At 39.7% G+C, this 18,819-nt stretch overlaps 1 protein-coding gene across 2 annotated transcripts in view; it reads left to right on the forward strand.

The window, feature by feature from the left end:
- xrn2 (5'-3' exoribonuclease 2) overlaps nt 1-4,818 on the forward strand; it is a 41,298-nt gene extending 36,480 nt beyond the window's left edge. For both annotated transcript variants that reach the window (XM_084082922.1, XM_084082923.1), the window contains 2 exons: nt 2,206-2,458; nt 4,422-4,818. In XM_084082922.1, coding sequence (XP_083939048.1) covers nt 2,206-2,458; nt 4,422-4,490 — 322 coding nt within the window. In that variant the 3' untranslated portion in view covers nt 4,491-4,818. The remainder of the gene's footprint in view (nt 1-2,205; nt 2,459-4,421) is intronic.
- The last annotated feature ends 14,001 nt before the right edge of the window (nt 4,819-18,819 follow it).

Raw genomic sequence — 18,819 nt, forward strand, 5'->3', positions numbered from 1 at the left:
GGGGTGGGTCTTTTTTAAACGTGAAGCTTCTTTTCTTGGTGCGCTAAAACAGATTTCTCTGGAGGAGGTTTGTGTAACGTAATGAGCCATCACTAATGCTGTTGAGGTTGTATCATCTCAGCTCCTCTTCTATTGATTCTCTCTCTCTCCCAGAACCTGCCCGCCCGGCTTCCATTGTGGCTTTGTGTCAACCTCAGGGTCACTTAGTTATTATCCCCACACACTGAAAACAGTTTCTTTAGCTACGTTAAGAAAGCGGACCCTGAAACGAAATGAAATGCATTAGTGAACTTTTTTTGGGGGGGGGGACGGTGGCAAAGAGAGGGATTATGGATTCCGGCGCAGTGCTTAAGCTCGCCGTTGGGCCGGTATGTGACCTGGTTCAGTAATAAGGGATGGATGGGGGACTGCCGCGTTTGGCTTTTTTTTTTTTCTGTCCTCGTTTCCTTTGCCTTTTCTGTTCTCATGCTTCATTGCGGTGAATGAGTTGAGACTTTTTTTTTAATATGCTTGGGGTTTGCTTACGGATCGACACATTGTGTCGGCCGTCTGTGCGCTTGGAGGGCCTCGCCCGCCGCGTTTGGCGGCGTGCCGACGTCAACGGAGCAATGTGGTGGCCTCACTGCAGGGGTGGAGAGGATGACTCTGTGTGAATATCGTTGCTGTCGAGCAGAAAGCTTGTATGTCCAAAACCTTTCAGGAAAGGTGGGGGGGGGGCGGGAAGAACCTCATATTGTTGGGCAGAAACCTCTTATATTTTAACTTTTTGCGTAAATTAACGCCCTACTTAATCGTACTACAGCGTCACACGAAATCATCAAAAGTAGAAGATCCGCAAACGCGACACATTTGCTGTTTGCTATTTTTTTTAATACATAGAAAAAGCTACGTAAATTCCATATACATTTTGGATGTATTTTTTAACTTTTCTTTAAAGTAACTGAAAGTGGGATTCTTTGGAAGACATGGTTCTTTTTTTCCCCGGTTCCTGAAAACCTAACGCTTTTCCCACCCGACAGCCAACGATATGTTTCATTTCATACTCTACGTTCTTTCATGGATCTAGGAAGCTCTAAGTCGTCCCATACGAGTGGCTGTTTCATCCCTTTGAGGCCTGGATCCCCGGGGTAAATGGCAGTCAGCGGGGGGGGTCTCGCCGAGGTCATTTCGAAGTTGAAACGATAGAAATTTCAAAAGGTCTTTCGCTCCGTTTGATCAGTGCCATCAGCCATACTTGACCATGATTGAATGGAATCCCCCCCCTCTCCCCCAAGGACTTAACAAGGACTAAACAAAATTCAGTAACGGAGTGAAAATGGAAGACATTTTATAGAAGTTTGGGATGTACCGGGTAAACTTGCGGGGGGAAAAAACGCACATGCACAATATATTATATTTTGTCGCTTTGGGGTGGTTATTTTTAAGAAAATAAAAAAGAATTACCAGTGTAGTTATTTAGCCACACTATCTTGTTGATGCTTATAGCTCTCCTTCTAAAACCAACAGAAACACTTAAATTAAATAAAACAGTGTAAACTAACAGGGACAGTAGAAGTTGTCTTTACCTAATGCTTATGTCCACATCTCTGATTAGCAGGATGAAAGAATGTAATTTTGAAGAAATGCTTTGTATGTAAATAACTATACATTTCATGGCGGGTAAACAAAATGGTAGCACCGTCATCAGCCCCATATTTGGGACTCCTCATCGGATTCAGTCTGCCGTCTGAATCTGAATCTTTAAATACTGAATTTCCTGACAAAGACAACTTTTTCTGGCGTTTACTCTGCTGTCTGTTGCCTGCAAGAATTATTCAATCTACCAGCCTCACACAATATCACTTTTCTTTCAAGTGGCCTTTTCTTAACCTGTACTTTGAATAAGCAAGCCTGCAGAACCGGCTATTTTCATTATTTGTTCTTTAAATCGTCTGTCGGATGGAAACCTCATATGTCCAAAACTGTTTCTTTTCAGGATTCAAATTCAAAAGTATAAAAAGTTGCAGATCCCACAAGCTCAAAACAAGTTTTTACTTTTGATACCTTTGGTGACGCTGTAGAATGCTGAAGTTAGGGCGTTAATTTACGGGGGAAAAAACGAGGTTGAGAGTTCATTAATGGTAATCGAGGCATAAATCCCAGCCCTAACTCACTTAATGGATGATCTGTTATTGAGTGTATATTGTATTGTATTGCACCTCACAGACCACAGTACGGAGGTGGTGGTGGAGGAGGTGGTGGAGGAGGAGGAAGTCACGGAGGCTGGGACCGGGCCATGCAGTCACAGACAGGAGCCTACAACCAGAACCAGTCCCGTGGAGGAGGAGGAGGTGGACATGGTGGTGGAGGTGGTGGAGGGGGGAACTACCACCAGCGTTACGACCAGCAACAAGGTCACCACCAGCAGCAACGCAGAGACGACCGGCGTGATGACAGAGGAGGACAGCAGCAACAGCAGGTGAGACACACGGCCCCCTGATGCCATACAGTCTATATGTGTATGTCACAACATTGTCACTTTAACACATTCAATCCAGGAACGCATCTGTCATTTTAAGATTTCTTTGGCTATTCAAAAATAGCAGATATACAGTACAAGCTCATAGCTTTTTTTGCAGCTTTTTATGCCTTTATTTTAGAGAGGGATAGGGGAAGAAGGCTGACGGGAAATGGGGAGAGAGATGGGGTGGGGGGGGGGGGGGGGGGGGTGACACGCAGCAAAGGCCGTCGGGAACGGGAGTCGAACCCGTGACACGCTGTCAGGCTGGCATTGCAGCCTAGGGTGCCTGGACCGTCACGCTACGGCCCTGGCCTTTTAAAAAAAATAATAATTTGACTCAAATCTTTGCTTCTGGGGGGTCCCTGGAACAACATATTTTGATGGGGGTCAGCGGCCAAAAACATATAATTTTGGGGGTCCTTGACAAGAAAAGGTGTGAGCACCACTGATATAACAACATATGTTTTTTTTTTTTTTAATTGTTAGGATTTAGAAGACATTTGTAGAATCAAAATATTTTGTTCCAGGGACCCCCCCAGAAGCAAAGATTTGTGTTAAAGATGTTCGCTTTGAAAAATATATATATATTCAAAGATTTCTAAATCTTTCAAAAATAGCAGATCTACAAGCCTAACCCTGAGCTACAATATAAGCTACATTACAAAAAGAATCGAGAGCTTTATGCCTGACTGCAACAAAATATACCTGAAATCTTGACTGAAACAAATGTATTTCTTTGCTGACAATAACGAAGACAATGTTCTGTTTGTGAACCGTCCACACGAACGAACGATAACGTTCCATAAACAACGTGCAGTCCTGTGAATTTGGATTTCGGTTGGCTGTGAGCGTTCATTAAAATGGCCCTGAAAGAGATCCAAAACGATATCGTTCACCGCTGTCATTACAGTTAAGGTCTGACCTTTGTCGTCCACTTGAGTCGTTGAAGGGCTCCTTGTAGAGCTACATAAATATTGAGGATTTTACAGTGTAGACTGGGGGTTTCAGAGATGAAGAGATTTTATTTTGGCGGTCTGTGCCCTCATGCATAATCAAACTTGGAGGTCCTTTTCCTGTACAGAAGAACCCATGATGCTGTAAATGAATGTGTTAAATCAGTGGTTCTCAAAAGTGGAGTCGAGGGACCCTCAGGGTTCCTTGAATGGACCCTTAGAAGTCTGTAACTCTTTTGAGAGTGTACAAATGTAAATTGTACACTTTGAGGGTTCTTGGAAAAGTTTGAGAACCACTGTGTTAACACATTAAAACCGGTAAAGCATCTGTCATTTTAGATTTTAGCTATTCAAAAATATCAGATATACAAGCTCATAGCGCGTCACTTCGTGCCTCACTATGAGCTTGTAGATCTGCTATTTTTGAAAAAACGTGAACATTTTTGCAAATCTTTGAATTTGTGTATTTTTAACGCGAAGATTTTTAACTACATTTTTTGCTTCTGGTGGTCCCTGGAACAAAATATTTTCAGATGGGGGTCATCGGCCAAATACATATAATTTTGGGGGTTGACATGAAAACGTATGAGCACCACTGATATAGCCACATTTTAGGATTCAGAAGACATTTGTAGAGTGCCGCGCTATGAGCTTGTAGATCAGCATTTTTTTTATTTGTGCAAACCTTTGAATATATATCTTTAAAGCGAACATTTTTAACTTCAATATTTGCTTCTGGGGGTCCCTGCCTGGAACAAAATATTTTGAGATGGGGGTCCGCGGCCAAATGCATATAATTTTGGGGGTCTGTTAGGATTTAGAAGACATTTGTAGAATCCCCAGAAGCAAAGATTTGAGTTACAAAGGTTGGCTTAAAAAATATATATAAAGATTTTCACAAAATGTCATGATTTAAAAAAAATAGCAGATCTACAAGCTCATAACTCGTATCAATGTTTGTGTCGCAGGGTTATGGCTCTTCCTCCAGGGGTGGCTATGCCGCTCCACCACCTTCTAGAAGATACAACTGGAACTAAAATGACACAGATGGACTCGCGCGGGGCCAGGATTTTTGTACATGAAGCTCTTTCATGTCCGTCAGTTTTTCCCTCAATGTTTACTTGTGAAACGTTTTTTCTTTTTGTTCTCGCTCTCTGTGCTCCGCTAAAAGTAAAAATGTCCTGTAGAGATTTTTTTTTTCTTTTATGGACGTCATGTGAAATACAAGTTATAGTTATTGACGACAACTGCTGTCGTTTTGTTTTTATTTAGGGTTTTTTTTTTCTTTGAGATTTTGAGAGATTTCTCCAAACACGATGTTTTAAATTTGTTACATTATGTAATAAACATGAATTTAAATCTCAACTTGTGATTGGTCTTTCTCTTCCAAATCAAATAATTATTTTAAGATTATTTTTCTTTTTTTTCCAAATATTTTTTTTTTGTTCTCACAAAATTGTGAATGATTTCACATATTTATTTGAAATATTTGGTCTTTTACTGCAGTTACAAATCGATTCCAAAAAAAATCTAATGCATAAACCAATAAGTACTGTTGAACCAGTTAAGTTCAACAGTTGCAATGTCTGTTTGGGGTTTCAAAATCATATCACAGTTTGCAGTATAGCCTATAATTATGTTTAATGTAAGCATTATATAGACTGCTTTACGTTAACGTTGATACCATTTGTCACATTTTGTCAGCAGGCAGGGTTAATCCTATGCCCGTTTTGTTGCATTCTCTCATCCTGTATTGACCACAGTCTAATTTACTATCAATGTTTGCCTACTGAACAATAAAGTGAAATCAACCACCGTGTTGCATTTTCCAAGCATAAAATCATACTTTCACTTTGTATATTTTACATATATATACATATGCTGGCTTATGAAAGAAAACACTTATTTTGATATGCGACACATTTTACTCCAGTTACTCCAAATCGTTGCGGAGTCTGGGGACCCCCAGGTTCATTGAGAGGATTCCAGGGGGTCCCCAGCAAAAGTAGTTAATATAGCTTTGCAATCATTTGAATCAGTTTATCCATTTATATGTTGGCTATACAAACATAGCAGATCTACAAGCTCTACAAGCTTGTATATCTGCTATTTTTTAAGATATTGGATTTTTTTCAATTTAGCTTTTTTACATAAAAAAAGAGTCCTCCACACTAACACTGTCTCCTAAACAATTATCACAATAATGTAGACTTATGATATTTGGGTATTATCATTCTAAATCTGTGTTCTTGTTGTTCTACATACAGCCAGTTGTCAACCAGTTGAAGAAATTGCAGATTGAGGCTTTAACCTTTTCTCATTAATGTTTATGAAAGATGCTTCTGAACATGTATGATATTCATAGTTTGACCCTATTATTCTTTAATCTTGTGAAAATGACTAATCAAGTTGTGGCGACTAAGAACCTAAATCCATGCTATCCATTGAAATGACTTTCTTTGCGCTGTAACCACAATCAAATGATTGATGACCCACAAACAAAATGAGAGACTTTTTACCTCCGGTTTAATTCACATAAACCTGCGATAAGTGACGTGAAGTCTGCCGTAGCCAGTGGTGGAATGTAACTAATTACATTTACTCAAGTTACTTAAGTACAATTTTGAGGTACTTTGACTTTACTTGAGTATATTTCCAATTTTCAATGCTTTAACTTCTATTCCACTACATCTCAGAGGCAAATATTGTACTTATTACTCCACTACAGATGTTTTAAAACTAGTTACTAGTTAATTTGTAGATTTGAATTATTATTACAAAACACATTTACAACTTCAGCCCTATTTAAACTTTGGCTATTAGGAAATAACCGATCTACAACCCCACAACGTGTCACATTGCGATGCGTTGTGGGGCTTGCAGATCTTCTATTTTCGAAAGATTTTAATCAACTTTATACATATGATTGTGAAATTCTGCATAATGAGTACTTTTACTTGTGGTACTTCAAGTATATTTTGATGCCAATACTTTTGTACTTTAACTCAAGTAAATCTAGATCACCAGACTTTTACTATTTCTACATTGCAGTATTGATACTTTTACTTAAGTAAAAAAAAAAGTACTTTTTCCACCACTGGCAATAGCTGTCAATAACCTACACTCACACAACAATGTTGATTTGTCTTTGTGGTTGTTTTTAAGCAGTTTTCAGCAGCAATCACAAATGTAATTTTACAAAAAGAAACTTTACAAATTTATGTCGTTTTTAGGACAGAAACAAAATACAGTCACCATGGAGGAATGTCTGCAATACACAGTTCAAGTTCATTGCTCTACAATATACATATTGGCAGAATTCTTTTCAATTATCTTCCTCAGAACAACCGAACCCAAGCTTTGTTTTGAATGAAGAGTGGAAGGTCATTTATTGAAAAGGTTGCATGAATCCATTTCCTCAGCTTATCTTCTCCAGTGCCTTTAACTTCATTTTTCAATTCACTGGTTCTCATCGTCGGGTCCCGACCCCCACCCCCCTTAGGGGTCTGTCACTGAAGAGTGTACAAAATTTGGTTCCATTTAAGGGTCCATTTGGTTCCATTTGTACACTCTCAGAGTTAAATAAACACAGGATTTTACTGTGTCAATTGAGGTCCCAGAGTAAAAAGAAAAAATGGCATCAAGTCCATGGCCTAATAATGCATATCAAACTGGGGGTCCATGACATGGTAAAAATGTAGAGAATCACTGTTTTTAATTGATTCCCTTCATCATCCAACTTGACAACTGCGTCCAGGATCAAGAATAAAAGGTTAAAGGGATAGTTCACCCCCAAAATGACTTTTTTTCCATCGATTAGTCACCCCATGGAGACTTGAATTCATGGACATTTTTTTGTTTTTGTTAAGCCAATAATTTGATGACCAGCGGACTGGTAGGCAGCGGTTCCGGTAGGAGACACAAAGGAGACTCTTTGTGTCTCCTACCGGAACCCACTGCTTGTCATCAAATTATTGGCTTAACAAAAACAAAAAAATGTCCATGAATTCAAGTCTCCATGGGGTGACTAATCGACAGACAAAAAGTCATTTTGAGGGTGAACTATCCCTTTTAAAATGTAAAGTCACACGTGGGGTCTCCTCTCCTTTTCGTCACGTTCTACCAGGTCCGTCCGTACAGTAGGTTAGAGTTGATCATGCTGTAATTATCAATCAGCCCCCCGTCCGTGTGATGATGATGGCTGGTGGCGTTTATCTGCGCGTGGTGCAGCGACAGCCCCACCGCCGACGGGGGGATTTGCCGTGATGATGGGGGGCTCGGGGTCACGGACATGTCCCCCTCCCCATCCTCCTCCTCCTCCTCCTCCAGCCCCTCGGTGGCGGAGGCCGTCGTCGTCGTCAGAGACAACGGGTTGTTGACGTGCAGCAGGTGATGATGGTGGAGGTTCTGGTTCTGGTGTTGATGCTGCGGTTGGCCAATGGCTGAGGCGGCCGCGGTGTCCGGTGGGTTCTGTTGTTGACCGTTCTTATTATTATTATTACCGCCACCGCCGGGTCTGGTGGTGGTGAAGGGTGACCCGGGCGGCAGGCTGCCGCCCGGGTCACCCTTCACCACCACCAGACCACCTCCTCCTCCATTGTCCTGTAGCTGCTGCTGGGCCGTCTTGTCCTTGACCTGCCGCTTCATCTTGTAGCGGTGGTTCTGGAACCAGATCTTCACCTGATTGATTGATTGATTGAATACTTTATTAAAAGTTTGCCCCAAAAAGAAAAGCACAGAAAGTACAGTTCTATACAAAAGGATGCTAAGAGGATTAAAGGGATAGTTCACCCCCAAAATGACTTTTTTTCTATCGATTAGTCACCCCATGGAGACTTGAATCAAATACTTAACTCAAATTTACATTTTTGCCACTGCATTGTGCTTTATTGCCTAGTCCTCAGCTCAGAATGCTTGTTACATTCTAAAAATGACTATGGGCAGTAAGTCATTTTAAGTCAACATTTTTGACTTAGGCAGAAATGATTTTGAATGTAACAAGCATTCTGATAGGCCTGAGGATATTGGCAATAAGGCAGGATGAATCAGCAGTGTTAGGAGAGTAGAGTTATTTTTATTTTTTTTCCTCTCCTGGAAACCTTAAAAATATGAGTTAAGCAATTGTGCTATATGAGGCTAACGATATGATTATTTTGGGGGGTCCCCACAGTTCAAATATGATTATTTTGGGGGGGTCACGGCCTGAAAAGATTGAGATTGCCGTATAGAGGATATAGGCCAGTGGCTCTAAAACTTTTTCATGTCAAGGACCCCCAAATTGACACTTATTAGCCCGCGGACCCCCATTCGAAAAGATATGCCAGGGACCCCCATAAGAGAAGGTTTTTACGGCTCTCTAGCAGTGATTCTCAACCATTTTAATTTCAAGGACCCCCAGTTTGACATGCATTTGGCTACGGACCCTCATTTAATGGCATTTCTATCCCTGGGACCCCAATTTATATTGTAAAATCAATGTTAATTTAACTCTGAGAGTGTACAAATGGAACCAAATGGACCCGTTAGGGTCCATTTGGTTCCATTTGTACACACTCAGAGTTACAGACCCATAAGGGTCCATTTGGTTCCATTTGTACACTCTCAGAGTTACAGACCCATAAGGGTCCATTTGGTTCCATTTGTACACTCTCAGAGTTACAGACCCATAAGGGTCCATTTGATTCCTATCCATCATTTAGCTGGGGACCCCCTGGAACCCCCTCAAGTACCCCTGGGGGTCCCCGGACCCCACTTTGAGAACCGATGATATAGGCTACCTGGGTCGGGGTCAGGTGCACCATGCCGGCCAGGTGCTCTCTCTCCGGCGCCGACAGGTACTTCTGCTGCTTGAACCGTCTCTCCAGCTCGTAGACCTGGGCCTGAGAGAACAGGACGCGCCGCCGCCTCCTGCACGGCGCCACGGCGTGGTGCAGCGTGGACGCGCACACCATGTGGGACTTGTGGGCGTGGTGGTGGTGGTGGTCCATCCCCGCCAGGGCGGACATGCTAGCCATGTTCATGTTCACGCCGGATCCCCCCATGAACCTGGAAACTTTATTGTTATACCAAGAATCAGAATTGATCAGCTTTATTGTCACGTCTGAACCCATTTAGACCTGGAATTAAAGCATCTTATGTGTCATTTTAGATTTTATTCATGTTTTATACTTTGGCTATTCAAAAATAGCAGATCTACAAGCTCAAGGTGCAGCATTGAGTGCCTCACTATGAGCTTGTAGATCTTCTACGTGTTTTCAGAAAACTGTCAGGATTTAGAAGACGTAGAATCGCCTGCAGGTCTATGGGACACAGTCGTGCTTTTTGCATTTCCAATAAAGTATTCAAACAATCAAAAACGCGCGCGCGCACACACACACACACACACACACACACGCGCGCGCTTTTTGTTAGGGGAAAGCTTTCGCTGAAAATAGCCGAGTGACAAGCTCAGTTGTGAGCTTGTCGATCTGCTATTTTCCTGCAAAAGTCTTCCCCATGCATGCAATAAGGATGCTGGGGTTTAAGTGGTAAGTCTAGCTTATGTAACTGAAAGCAAATTGATTTGGTTTCATAATACACACTCTTGGAGTTACAAATGAATACATTCTCACAAATAGGATTTTCCTTTTCCTTGCCTATGTAGGCTACATAGAGTATATATGATGAACTAGATTCAGAATGGTGTTTTTTTTTTGCCATGCAGTTAAGTGATTTTATTGAGTTGGTCGATAACTGTAAGATATCACACATCAGGTATAGTGTTTATAGTTACAACTTTTATATAGATCACATTGTGATGTGATATTTGGTCTGTCTTGCATTTAGCCTATTTTGTTCAGATCATTGTGGCAAAGGACTGACTTAGTCCTTTGCCACAATCTTGACAAATAAAATGAGTCTATTAAATCAATGTGGAAATGATGCACTGCATTTCTTATAATACTAATAATAATAATGCACACCACGTGGCTTTCTTATTTAATACAAATAGTTTATGAAAAGAGAGAAAGATTATTTCTAATTCATTTTGACAACATTTTGAGGATTATAGAATGGTTATATATAGGCCTATGATGAGATTTTTTTGCATAATCAACTTACTGTTTGTGCCAAATTATTATTATTATTCAGTGGTCAATAATTTGTGAACTACATTAGCCAAACATATTTTTGTTTCTAGGGGTGGAACAGGTGCACACCTTTTTAACATTGGAATTGTCAGCCTACATGTAGGCCTATTGTGATATGTAATTGATGTTTTTTAAGATGTAGTTGTTTAATAACTATGTAGACTATATGTATTTAGCCTATATCTGTATTTGTGTATTCTGTATCTATCTCATTCTGTACCGGTGAGATGTATTATTATTTTTTCTATATTTATTTATTAATCCACCGTTAACGTAAAGGATTTTTATTTCAGACACATTTGGTTTGAAGTGATCAAAACGCTGCCTTTTTCAAAATACAACATAAATAATAGGCTAATACTAGTGTTGTTGTCAGGCAACCTTGTATCTGTAAATGAATGCCCTATACTACGTGTCACACAAAGTATAGCAAAAATAGCACATCTTATAGCTCAAGGTGAGCTTGTAGATCTGCTATTTTTGGGGAACAGAAATAACCGAAAGTGAATGGCTTTTATAAATATTTAACCAATAAAAATTAGGCCTATATTAACACCTCCTGACAAAATAACAATTGGATCCATTGGAAAAACTGGTAAAATTTTCCCCCCATTGACTCTGAAAAGTACTAACTGTTTTGGAGATGCAAGGTTTTTCCACCTGACTGCCAGACATGAATAATAGAATAATTAACTGTCCCAGAACTGCAAAAGATTGCTGCTATTTGTTTATAAATTATACCCTGTATGTATATAACGTCGCAATGTGACATAGCTCTGTTTAATGCAATCCCTCCAACGGTAAGCTACACTTCCCCCATCTATTTTCTTAAATTGTTTTAATTATGTTTTGACACTTGCTTTGGCAATGTATGCTAAATGTATTTTTTCTAATGCCAATAAAGCTCCTTTGAACCACTTAAACCCCAGCATCCATATTGTGGGGAAGAAAGCTTTCGCATAAAATAGCAGATCGACAAGCTCACAACTGCCTTGCGTTTGCGTTGCAATGCCTTGTGAGCTTGTCGATCGGTTATTTTCAGCCAAAGCTTCCCCCACAATAACAGAAAACAGAAAATACACTATTGAGCCCTGATGGACTCCGCTCAATATAGGGTTTAAAGGAGTAGTTCACCCCCCCCCAAAAAAAAGACGTATTTTCTATCAATTACACACCCCATGAAGCATTGAATTCATGGAGAGTTTTTGTTTTTGACTCAAAAAGTCTCCTTTGAGTCTCCTCGGGTCATCAAATTATTGGCATAGGACTGGGACAAAAACAAAAACATCTCCATGAATTCAATGCTTCATGGATGTGTAATTGATAGAAAATAAGTAATTTTTAGGTGAAATACTAATTTAAGTGGTTAAGTGAATAGGCTCTATGCACAGCAGCCGTATTATGACTTCCTTCACAGGTGTTACCAATGATATTAATGAAGGCTCTGTTCCATGTAGTGTAGCACAGTGGTTTCCACGACCCCCATAACTCTGAGAGTGTACAAATGGAACCAAATGAACCCTTACGGGTGCATTTGGTTCCATTTGTACACTCTCAGAGTTACACACCTGTAAGGGGCCATTTGGAAGCCCATGAGGGTCCCTGGACCCCAACTGTAGACCCACTGGTGTAACAGAGTGTTTCCAGTGGGCCAACATCAGTACCCTGACTCTGTTTGACCAGAATGGAACAGAGCCTTCATTAGTATCATTGGTAACACCTGTGAATGTCTTCACAATATGGCTGCCGTGAATAGAGCCATATTGAACTTACTTGTGGGATATCGGGGTTCTGGGTTGCTGTACCACGCGGCCGCCGGGCCTCCGCCTCCCGTTCTCACCGTCTCCTGGTAGGACGGCAGCTCGCCTATGTTACCGATCCCTCCGTTACAGTTGCCGATCCCTCCGTTACAGTTGCCGATCCCTCCGTTACAGTTACTTATCCCTCCGTTACAGTTACTGATTCCTCCGTTACAGTAGGGCCCCCCCGCCATGGTGGTCCCGGGGGAGGAGAACTGATGGTGATGATGGTGGTGGTGGTAAGAAGAAGAAGTAGAGCCGGTGGTGTGCTGCTGTATGCCCGGCGGAGAGGCCTGGCTCTGCCGGTACACCACCGTGGTCGTCGCCCCCCCGCCGGCGTCCATCGATCCGCCGAACTTGATCCTATAGCTCTCCTCTATGGGACTCAGGATGTCTGCAGAAAGAGAGACGTTCTTACAAATGTCTTCTAAGTCATTGGTTCTCAAACTGGGGTCCGGGGACCCCCAGGGGTACTTGAGGGAGTTCCAGGGGGTCCCCAGCTAAATGATGGTTATTTAGTTTGGAACCAAATGGACCCTTATGGGTCTGTAACTCTGAGAGTATAGACCTACAAATGGAACCAAATGGACCCGTTAGGGTCCATATGGTTCCATTTGTACTTTGTAGTCAGAGTTAGATTAACGTTTACAATATAAATTGGGGTCCCAAATGATATGTATTTGGCCGCGGACCACCCTCATCTCAAAATATGTTGTTCCAGCCCCCCCCCAGCAATGTTCCCTATAAAATATATATATGTTCAAAGATTTGCACAAAATCTTCACGAATTAAAATAAATAAATAGCAGATCTACAAGCTCATAGAGCAGCCCTCGGTGCCGCACTATGAGCTTGTATATCTGCTATTTTTGAATAGCAAGTTCATTAAAACTAACACACACACAAAAAAGGAGGCTTTAAAAACCAAACTATGTTTGAAAAAACAAAACTGTTTTTACAAAACTAACAAAAATGAATTAAAATCATAGAGAAATGGCCTTATGGTTTTAAATGGTTTTATTTGTCAAAAATCTTCAAAAATTGCAAAAATAGGCGACCTATAAGCTGGTGGTCTACACCTGACTACACCCATATTACACAATATATGTATATATTATTATGTATATTATTATTATTATAAAAAAAAAATTGTAACTAATAAAAACTAATCTAAACAAAGTATTTTCAACAAATAAAAACGGAACTAAACTAGCACACCCACTTAAAAACAGCAACAAAAAAGAATCAAAACTAAACTGAAATTGAAAACACAAAAGTCGCAACGAAAACAAATATTAAAACTAATGACAAATGCAGAACTATAATAAATAACCTTGAACGGAGAAGGGAGTGGAGTGCTTCGGGCTCAGGGACATGGCGACACCTCCCGCTCTGCACGGAACACAACGGATTTGGATTTAGCCTAGTTTATTTGACAAGCAATAATAATCACATATTACATATCGTCGCTGTCGGCCAAGAAACCTCGTATCCCCCAGATTTCAATTTTCTTTTCGTATTATTGAATTCTGTAATTCGTCATACAAAAGTGTCACACTGAAGTAAAACAATATTTGATCTACAAGCTCACAACTTTTGAATAATTGATTGATTGAATACATTATTAGCAGTTTGCAACAAAAAAAAAAGGACAAGAAAGTACAGTTCAATACAAGGTCTACTCAGAGGATTTTAAACCCAAGAAAGCCTGGCTTGTTTCCATCGAAACATTATGACAGACAAATATACAATAATATGCAAAACATCATTGCATCTCATTCTTGTAGATCATTTATTTTGCTATTTTTGAATTAAAAAAACAACTGAAAGTGGTAAAGTGATTCCGTGTTTTTTTTAAATAAATAATTGGCCTATGAAAAATATTAACAGGAGCTTGTGACAATAACTACATTCATACATTCTTTTGCCTAATACAAATTTCAATCAATTGGATCAATTAGAACGCACGCTCTTTTTTATTCCCATTTCCTGAAAAGTAATGGTTTTGGACATGCGAGGTTTCTGCCTGACAGCAACGAAATCGTCATGGTTAACACATTTCAAGGATAAAAACCAGTCCAGGACTTGTTTTCCATTTTGGTCCTTATACAAACAAAAAAACATGACAATTCCCATCGAGTGAGAGACAAATAAAAAATACAATTTAGAAAAAAAAAACAATTTTCGTAACAAAGACATTTTTAAAATAGATTAAAAAACAGCCCTTAATAAAAAATGCTTAACATTTTAAGTATAACATACCCAAGTCCTACTGGAACAGTTTCCAAAAGCCAGGATTTTGTTGCAATGTTAAAATGTCCTCAAATGTGAAGTTAATTTGACTGATGTATCATCATCATCCAGGCTGGTCCACAGAAGTAGCTCCAAAAAGTCAAAGGTCCTTTTCCTATAGGACTAACTGGACTATAGATTCTCTTACTAGAAACAGGATGATATTTGTTTGTTTTTGCTTATTTTTTTTATCTCCCGGTATTTAGGCGTGCAGTGGGTAAAGACTCGAATCGGTACTTGAGGAGGAGATCCATTCCAAATTGATCGCCTTTTTTGGACTGAGGACTGAGGAGATGGAGTTTGAAATGTCCAAAATCTTCTTTCTTCACTCGGCAGCTGGTTTGTGACGCTCACGGGGGGGCGGAGCAACGGTAAGAGCCCCCCCTCCCCCCTCCCCTCCCTAACAACGATAACGATGACATTCTAGGAGGAGAAAATGTCCCCTTTATTAAATAGAAAAGATCGAGATGGAATAGATGGCGTTTTGAATTGAGAGCATATCAGATTGGTTTCACCCGGTTGTTGCAGACAGACCTTTCTGAGTCTGTAAGAATCCTAAGTGTTAGTTTAATAATGTAACTAACCAAATGAACCCATGCATGCCAGCAGGTCTATTTGGTTACATTTGCCTCTCAGAGTTACAAACTGACAAATGAACACTGGGAGTTTTGCTCTGTTAGTTTGGGTCATCATTCATCATAGTTATTATTTGACAATTTTAAACTGACTTTTTGACAATTTGACTATAGCTTTATTCCACCTTTTGCCTATATAAACGCCAAAGTTATACCAAAAACATATTAGTCTAAAATGTCTCTTTCAGTCCTTTATTTGTAAATTTCGTAATCTCAAATCACACGTTATGGGATTAATTTGGTAAATTGCTAACATCAGATCATTATACCAACTAGTAGTAGTAGCCTAGGCCTTTTAAATTGCAACAGAAACCAAAATACTCAATTGGCAATAAGGGAACCATCCGGTAAAACATTTTTTAAACTATAATAATCAATTGGTTAATTCATTAATCAATTTATAATACTAATAATAAATAGTCATACATAATAATAATAATAATAATAAAATAATAATAATAATAATGATAATCTTTTTATTGCATGATCTGTCTTGTTGTTCTTTCAAAACAGGACAGGCGCAGTGAACATGCAAGTTTTAGGCCAAACAATAAATAGCCTATATTTTGAAATAATCATTAATTTAAAAAAAGAGGAAAACAGGAAACATAACACGAAAAAGGACGATTTACCATACAAATGGGTCCCCGACCCACTGCTGTGTAATGTAGCCCATACATAATTATATATTTCATGATTGTAAAGTATGAAGCAGTTGAATGTTGAAACAGCTTTGCGGGGCATAGGCCTATAGCACGTCCTCAGATAATGCTGTCGGGCAGAAACCTCATATCTCCATATTTTTCTGTTGTCATACTTCATCATACAAGAGTGTCACACAAAAGTAGTGAAAATAGCAGATCTCCAAGCTCACACAGCGCGTCACTATACGATACGTTGTGAGCGTGATGATCAGCTATTTTCACTATTTAATCATGTTCAAAAATAATTAAAAAAAATGGTTTTGGACATACAAGGTTTCCATCTGACACCCATTAAGTCTTCCACGCGATGCCTGAAGTGTGTGTGTGTGTGTGTGTGTGTGTGTGTGTGTGTGTGTGTGTGTGTGTGTGTGTGTGTGTGTGTGTGTGTGTGTGTGTGTGTGTGTGTGTGTGTGTGTGTGTGTGTGTGTGTGTGTGTGTGTGTGCGCGCGCGTGCGTGTGTGTGGGGAGGGGGGGTTCTGTTTGCACAAACATGACTCGGACACAAAGACTAAATTATTTTATTTGATGCCTTTGCTTGCAAGTAATTATGTTTTATTGGCCTGTTAGAACATATTACCATATTTTATTGATGTGCTGATATGCCTAGATGTTAAAAAAAAACATATTGCCGCCAAATAATTTGGACTTTTCTGTGATCTAGGCCAGTGGTTCTCAACCTGTGGTCCCCAGTTTAAATATGATTGTTTTGGGGTGGTCATGGCCTGAAAAGGTTAAAAACCTATGTTTTAATGCGCCACATAATAGAACAAACGGCAGGTCTGCAACAATAGAATATAATCAAAGCTGATGAAGACGTTTCTGTTGCTGCAGTGCATGCTGCCTTTGAGGTTATTTATTCATTTCTGGCTCTGCACTGTAACCTTATTGTCGTATTTTATATTTATTTTAGATATCTATATTTTTTCCTATTCTCTCAAGTCTTAAATCTAATTTTATAAATCAATCCGCTTTCTTTCTTTTGACACATATTTTCCTTTTTAATAGTGAATATGCATTTACATTGAACGTATTTATTATGTCATATAAGGTATTTCTGTAATGCACAAGTCAATCGTGTAATCCTGCCAGATACTTTTACATTAATTAATAAATGAATTATTAATAACATTAATTACATCAATTAATCGTGCCCAAATACTTTCTGTTATCGGCTTATCGCAGACGTATCAATCACATTTTTCTAAACATTAAAAAAAGCAATGATTTGCCCTGGTTACGCAGGCGGCTGTTTGTTCACATTACACGTCTCCTAAACTTGAGGGCCTAATATAGGACTAATTTTATTTTCTGAGTGGAAGTCAATTCACTGGCACTACATTCACCTGCAGGCAGTGTTGTAAAGTAACTAAGTACATTTACTCAAGTACTGTACTTAATATAGTATATTTTGAGGTATTTTTACTTTACTGGAGTATTTCCCAATTTTCAGTAACTTTACTTCTACTCCACAGTCTACATCTCAGAGGAAAATATTGTACTTTTACTCCACTACAGTTATTTGAAAACTTTAGTTAGGCTACTAGTTACTTTGTAGATTTTGATTCTCTTTCTGGTCCCAGGCTAGCTCACATTGGGTGCGTTTACATGCACAATATTTATTCATTCAGAATGAACTCATTCCGAATAGAAATGTATACCCAACTGTTTACATGGCACCTGAATAAAAGTATTCCTGTTCCTCAATCGTTTACATGAGCAAAGCATTCATTCGGAATAGAACTCTGGTCATGCGCAGAGTGCTTCGGGCCGGGTTGGGGACGGGGGGAGGGGGAGGGGGGGGGGGGGCGGGGGTGTTTGACAGGTAAACATATGTATTATTTACCTCTGGCAGCCTTGGTAATGAATAATAACAATTTTGGCTACACGTACATGGATCTTTTTCTAAACGCACATTTTTGTGTGCGTTTGGGCCTTCCAGCCACACGCAAACGGTGTTTTTGGCCGCTAAAACGGATATTTTTGTAAACGGATAAATAAGTGAAGGTTTTCCAAAACATGCGTTTCAGTGGATCTGTGTGGACATGTAATCCGGAGATTTTGAGAAACGATGACGTCATCGCGCATTCGCACATGGTCATTATAATAATAAATAGTACAATAATACATAAACCGGACCGCTCATGGTCATTATAATAATAAATGAAGAGAGAGAGAGAGCAACACTTACAGTCTATGAAACAAGGCACGCTCATTTATGGCTAAATAATGTCATACTTAATAATAAGACAGTGGTGGGAAAAGTAGCTCATTCAGTGTGTGACGAAAACCCTCTTTCTCTGCGCCAAGTAGAACACACGGCGCGCACACAGATTGAATGTGGGGTCTGTCGTCCTAAAACACAATCGCCCCGGTGCCGAGAGTCCCTGCTTTATAGTGGTGTTCGATGTTTTTACATTGCCAACTCTCACATGTACATAAACGTTCACATTTCAAATATAAAGTGCTTACCCCTGAGCCACGGACATTACAAGGCGATCCGGACCGCGATAAGTACCCGTATCTCCCGTATTGTTCAATAAAAAGCATTTTAATCCGATCGTCGGCCATTTTCTCCAAATTTTCTCCGATGCTTTCAACCATGCGACACCAATGGTTGGAAGGTGTATTGCACTCTGATACATTACCAAAATAAAAGAACAGAAAAAGAAAATGGCTGGCGATGGGATTAAAATGCTTTTTATTGAACAATACGGGAGATACGGGTACTTATCACGTCCGGATTGCCTTGTAACATCCATGGCTCAGGGGTAAGCACTTTATATTTGAAATCTGAACGTTTATGTACA

Source organism: Gymnoscopelus microlampas (assembly GCF_963454915.1).
Source record: "Gymnoscopelus microlampas genome assembly, chromosome: 16".
Classification (NCBI taxonomy): Eukaryota; Metazoa; Chordata; class Actinopteri; order Myctophiformes; family Myctophidae; genus Gymnoscopelus; species Gymnoscopelus microlampas.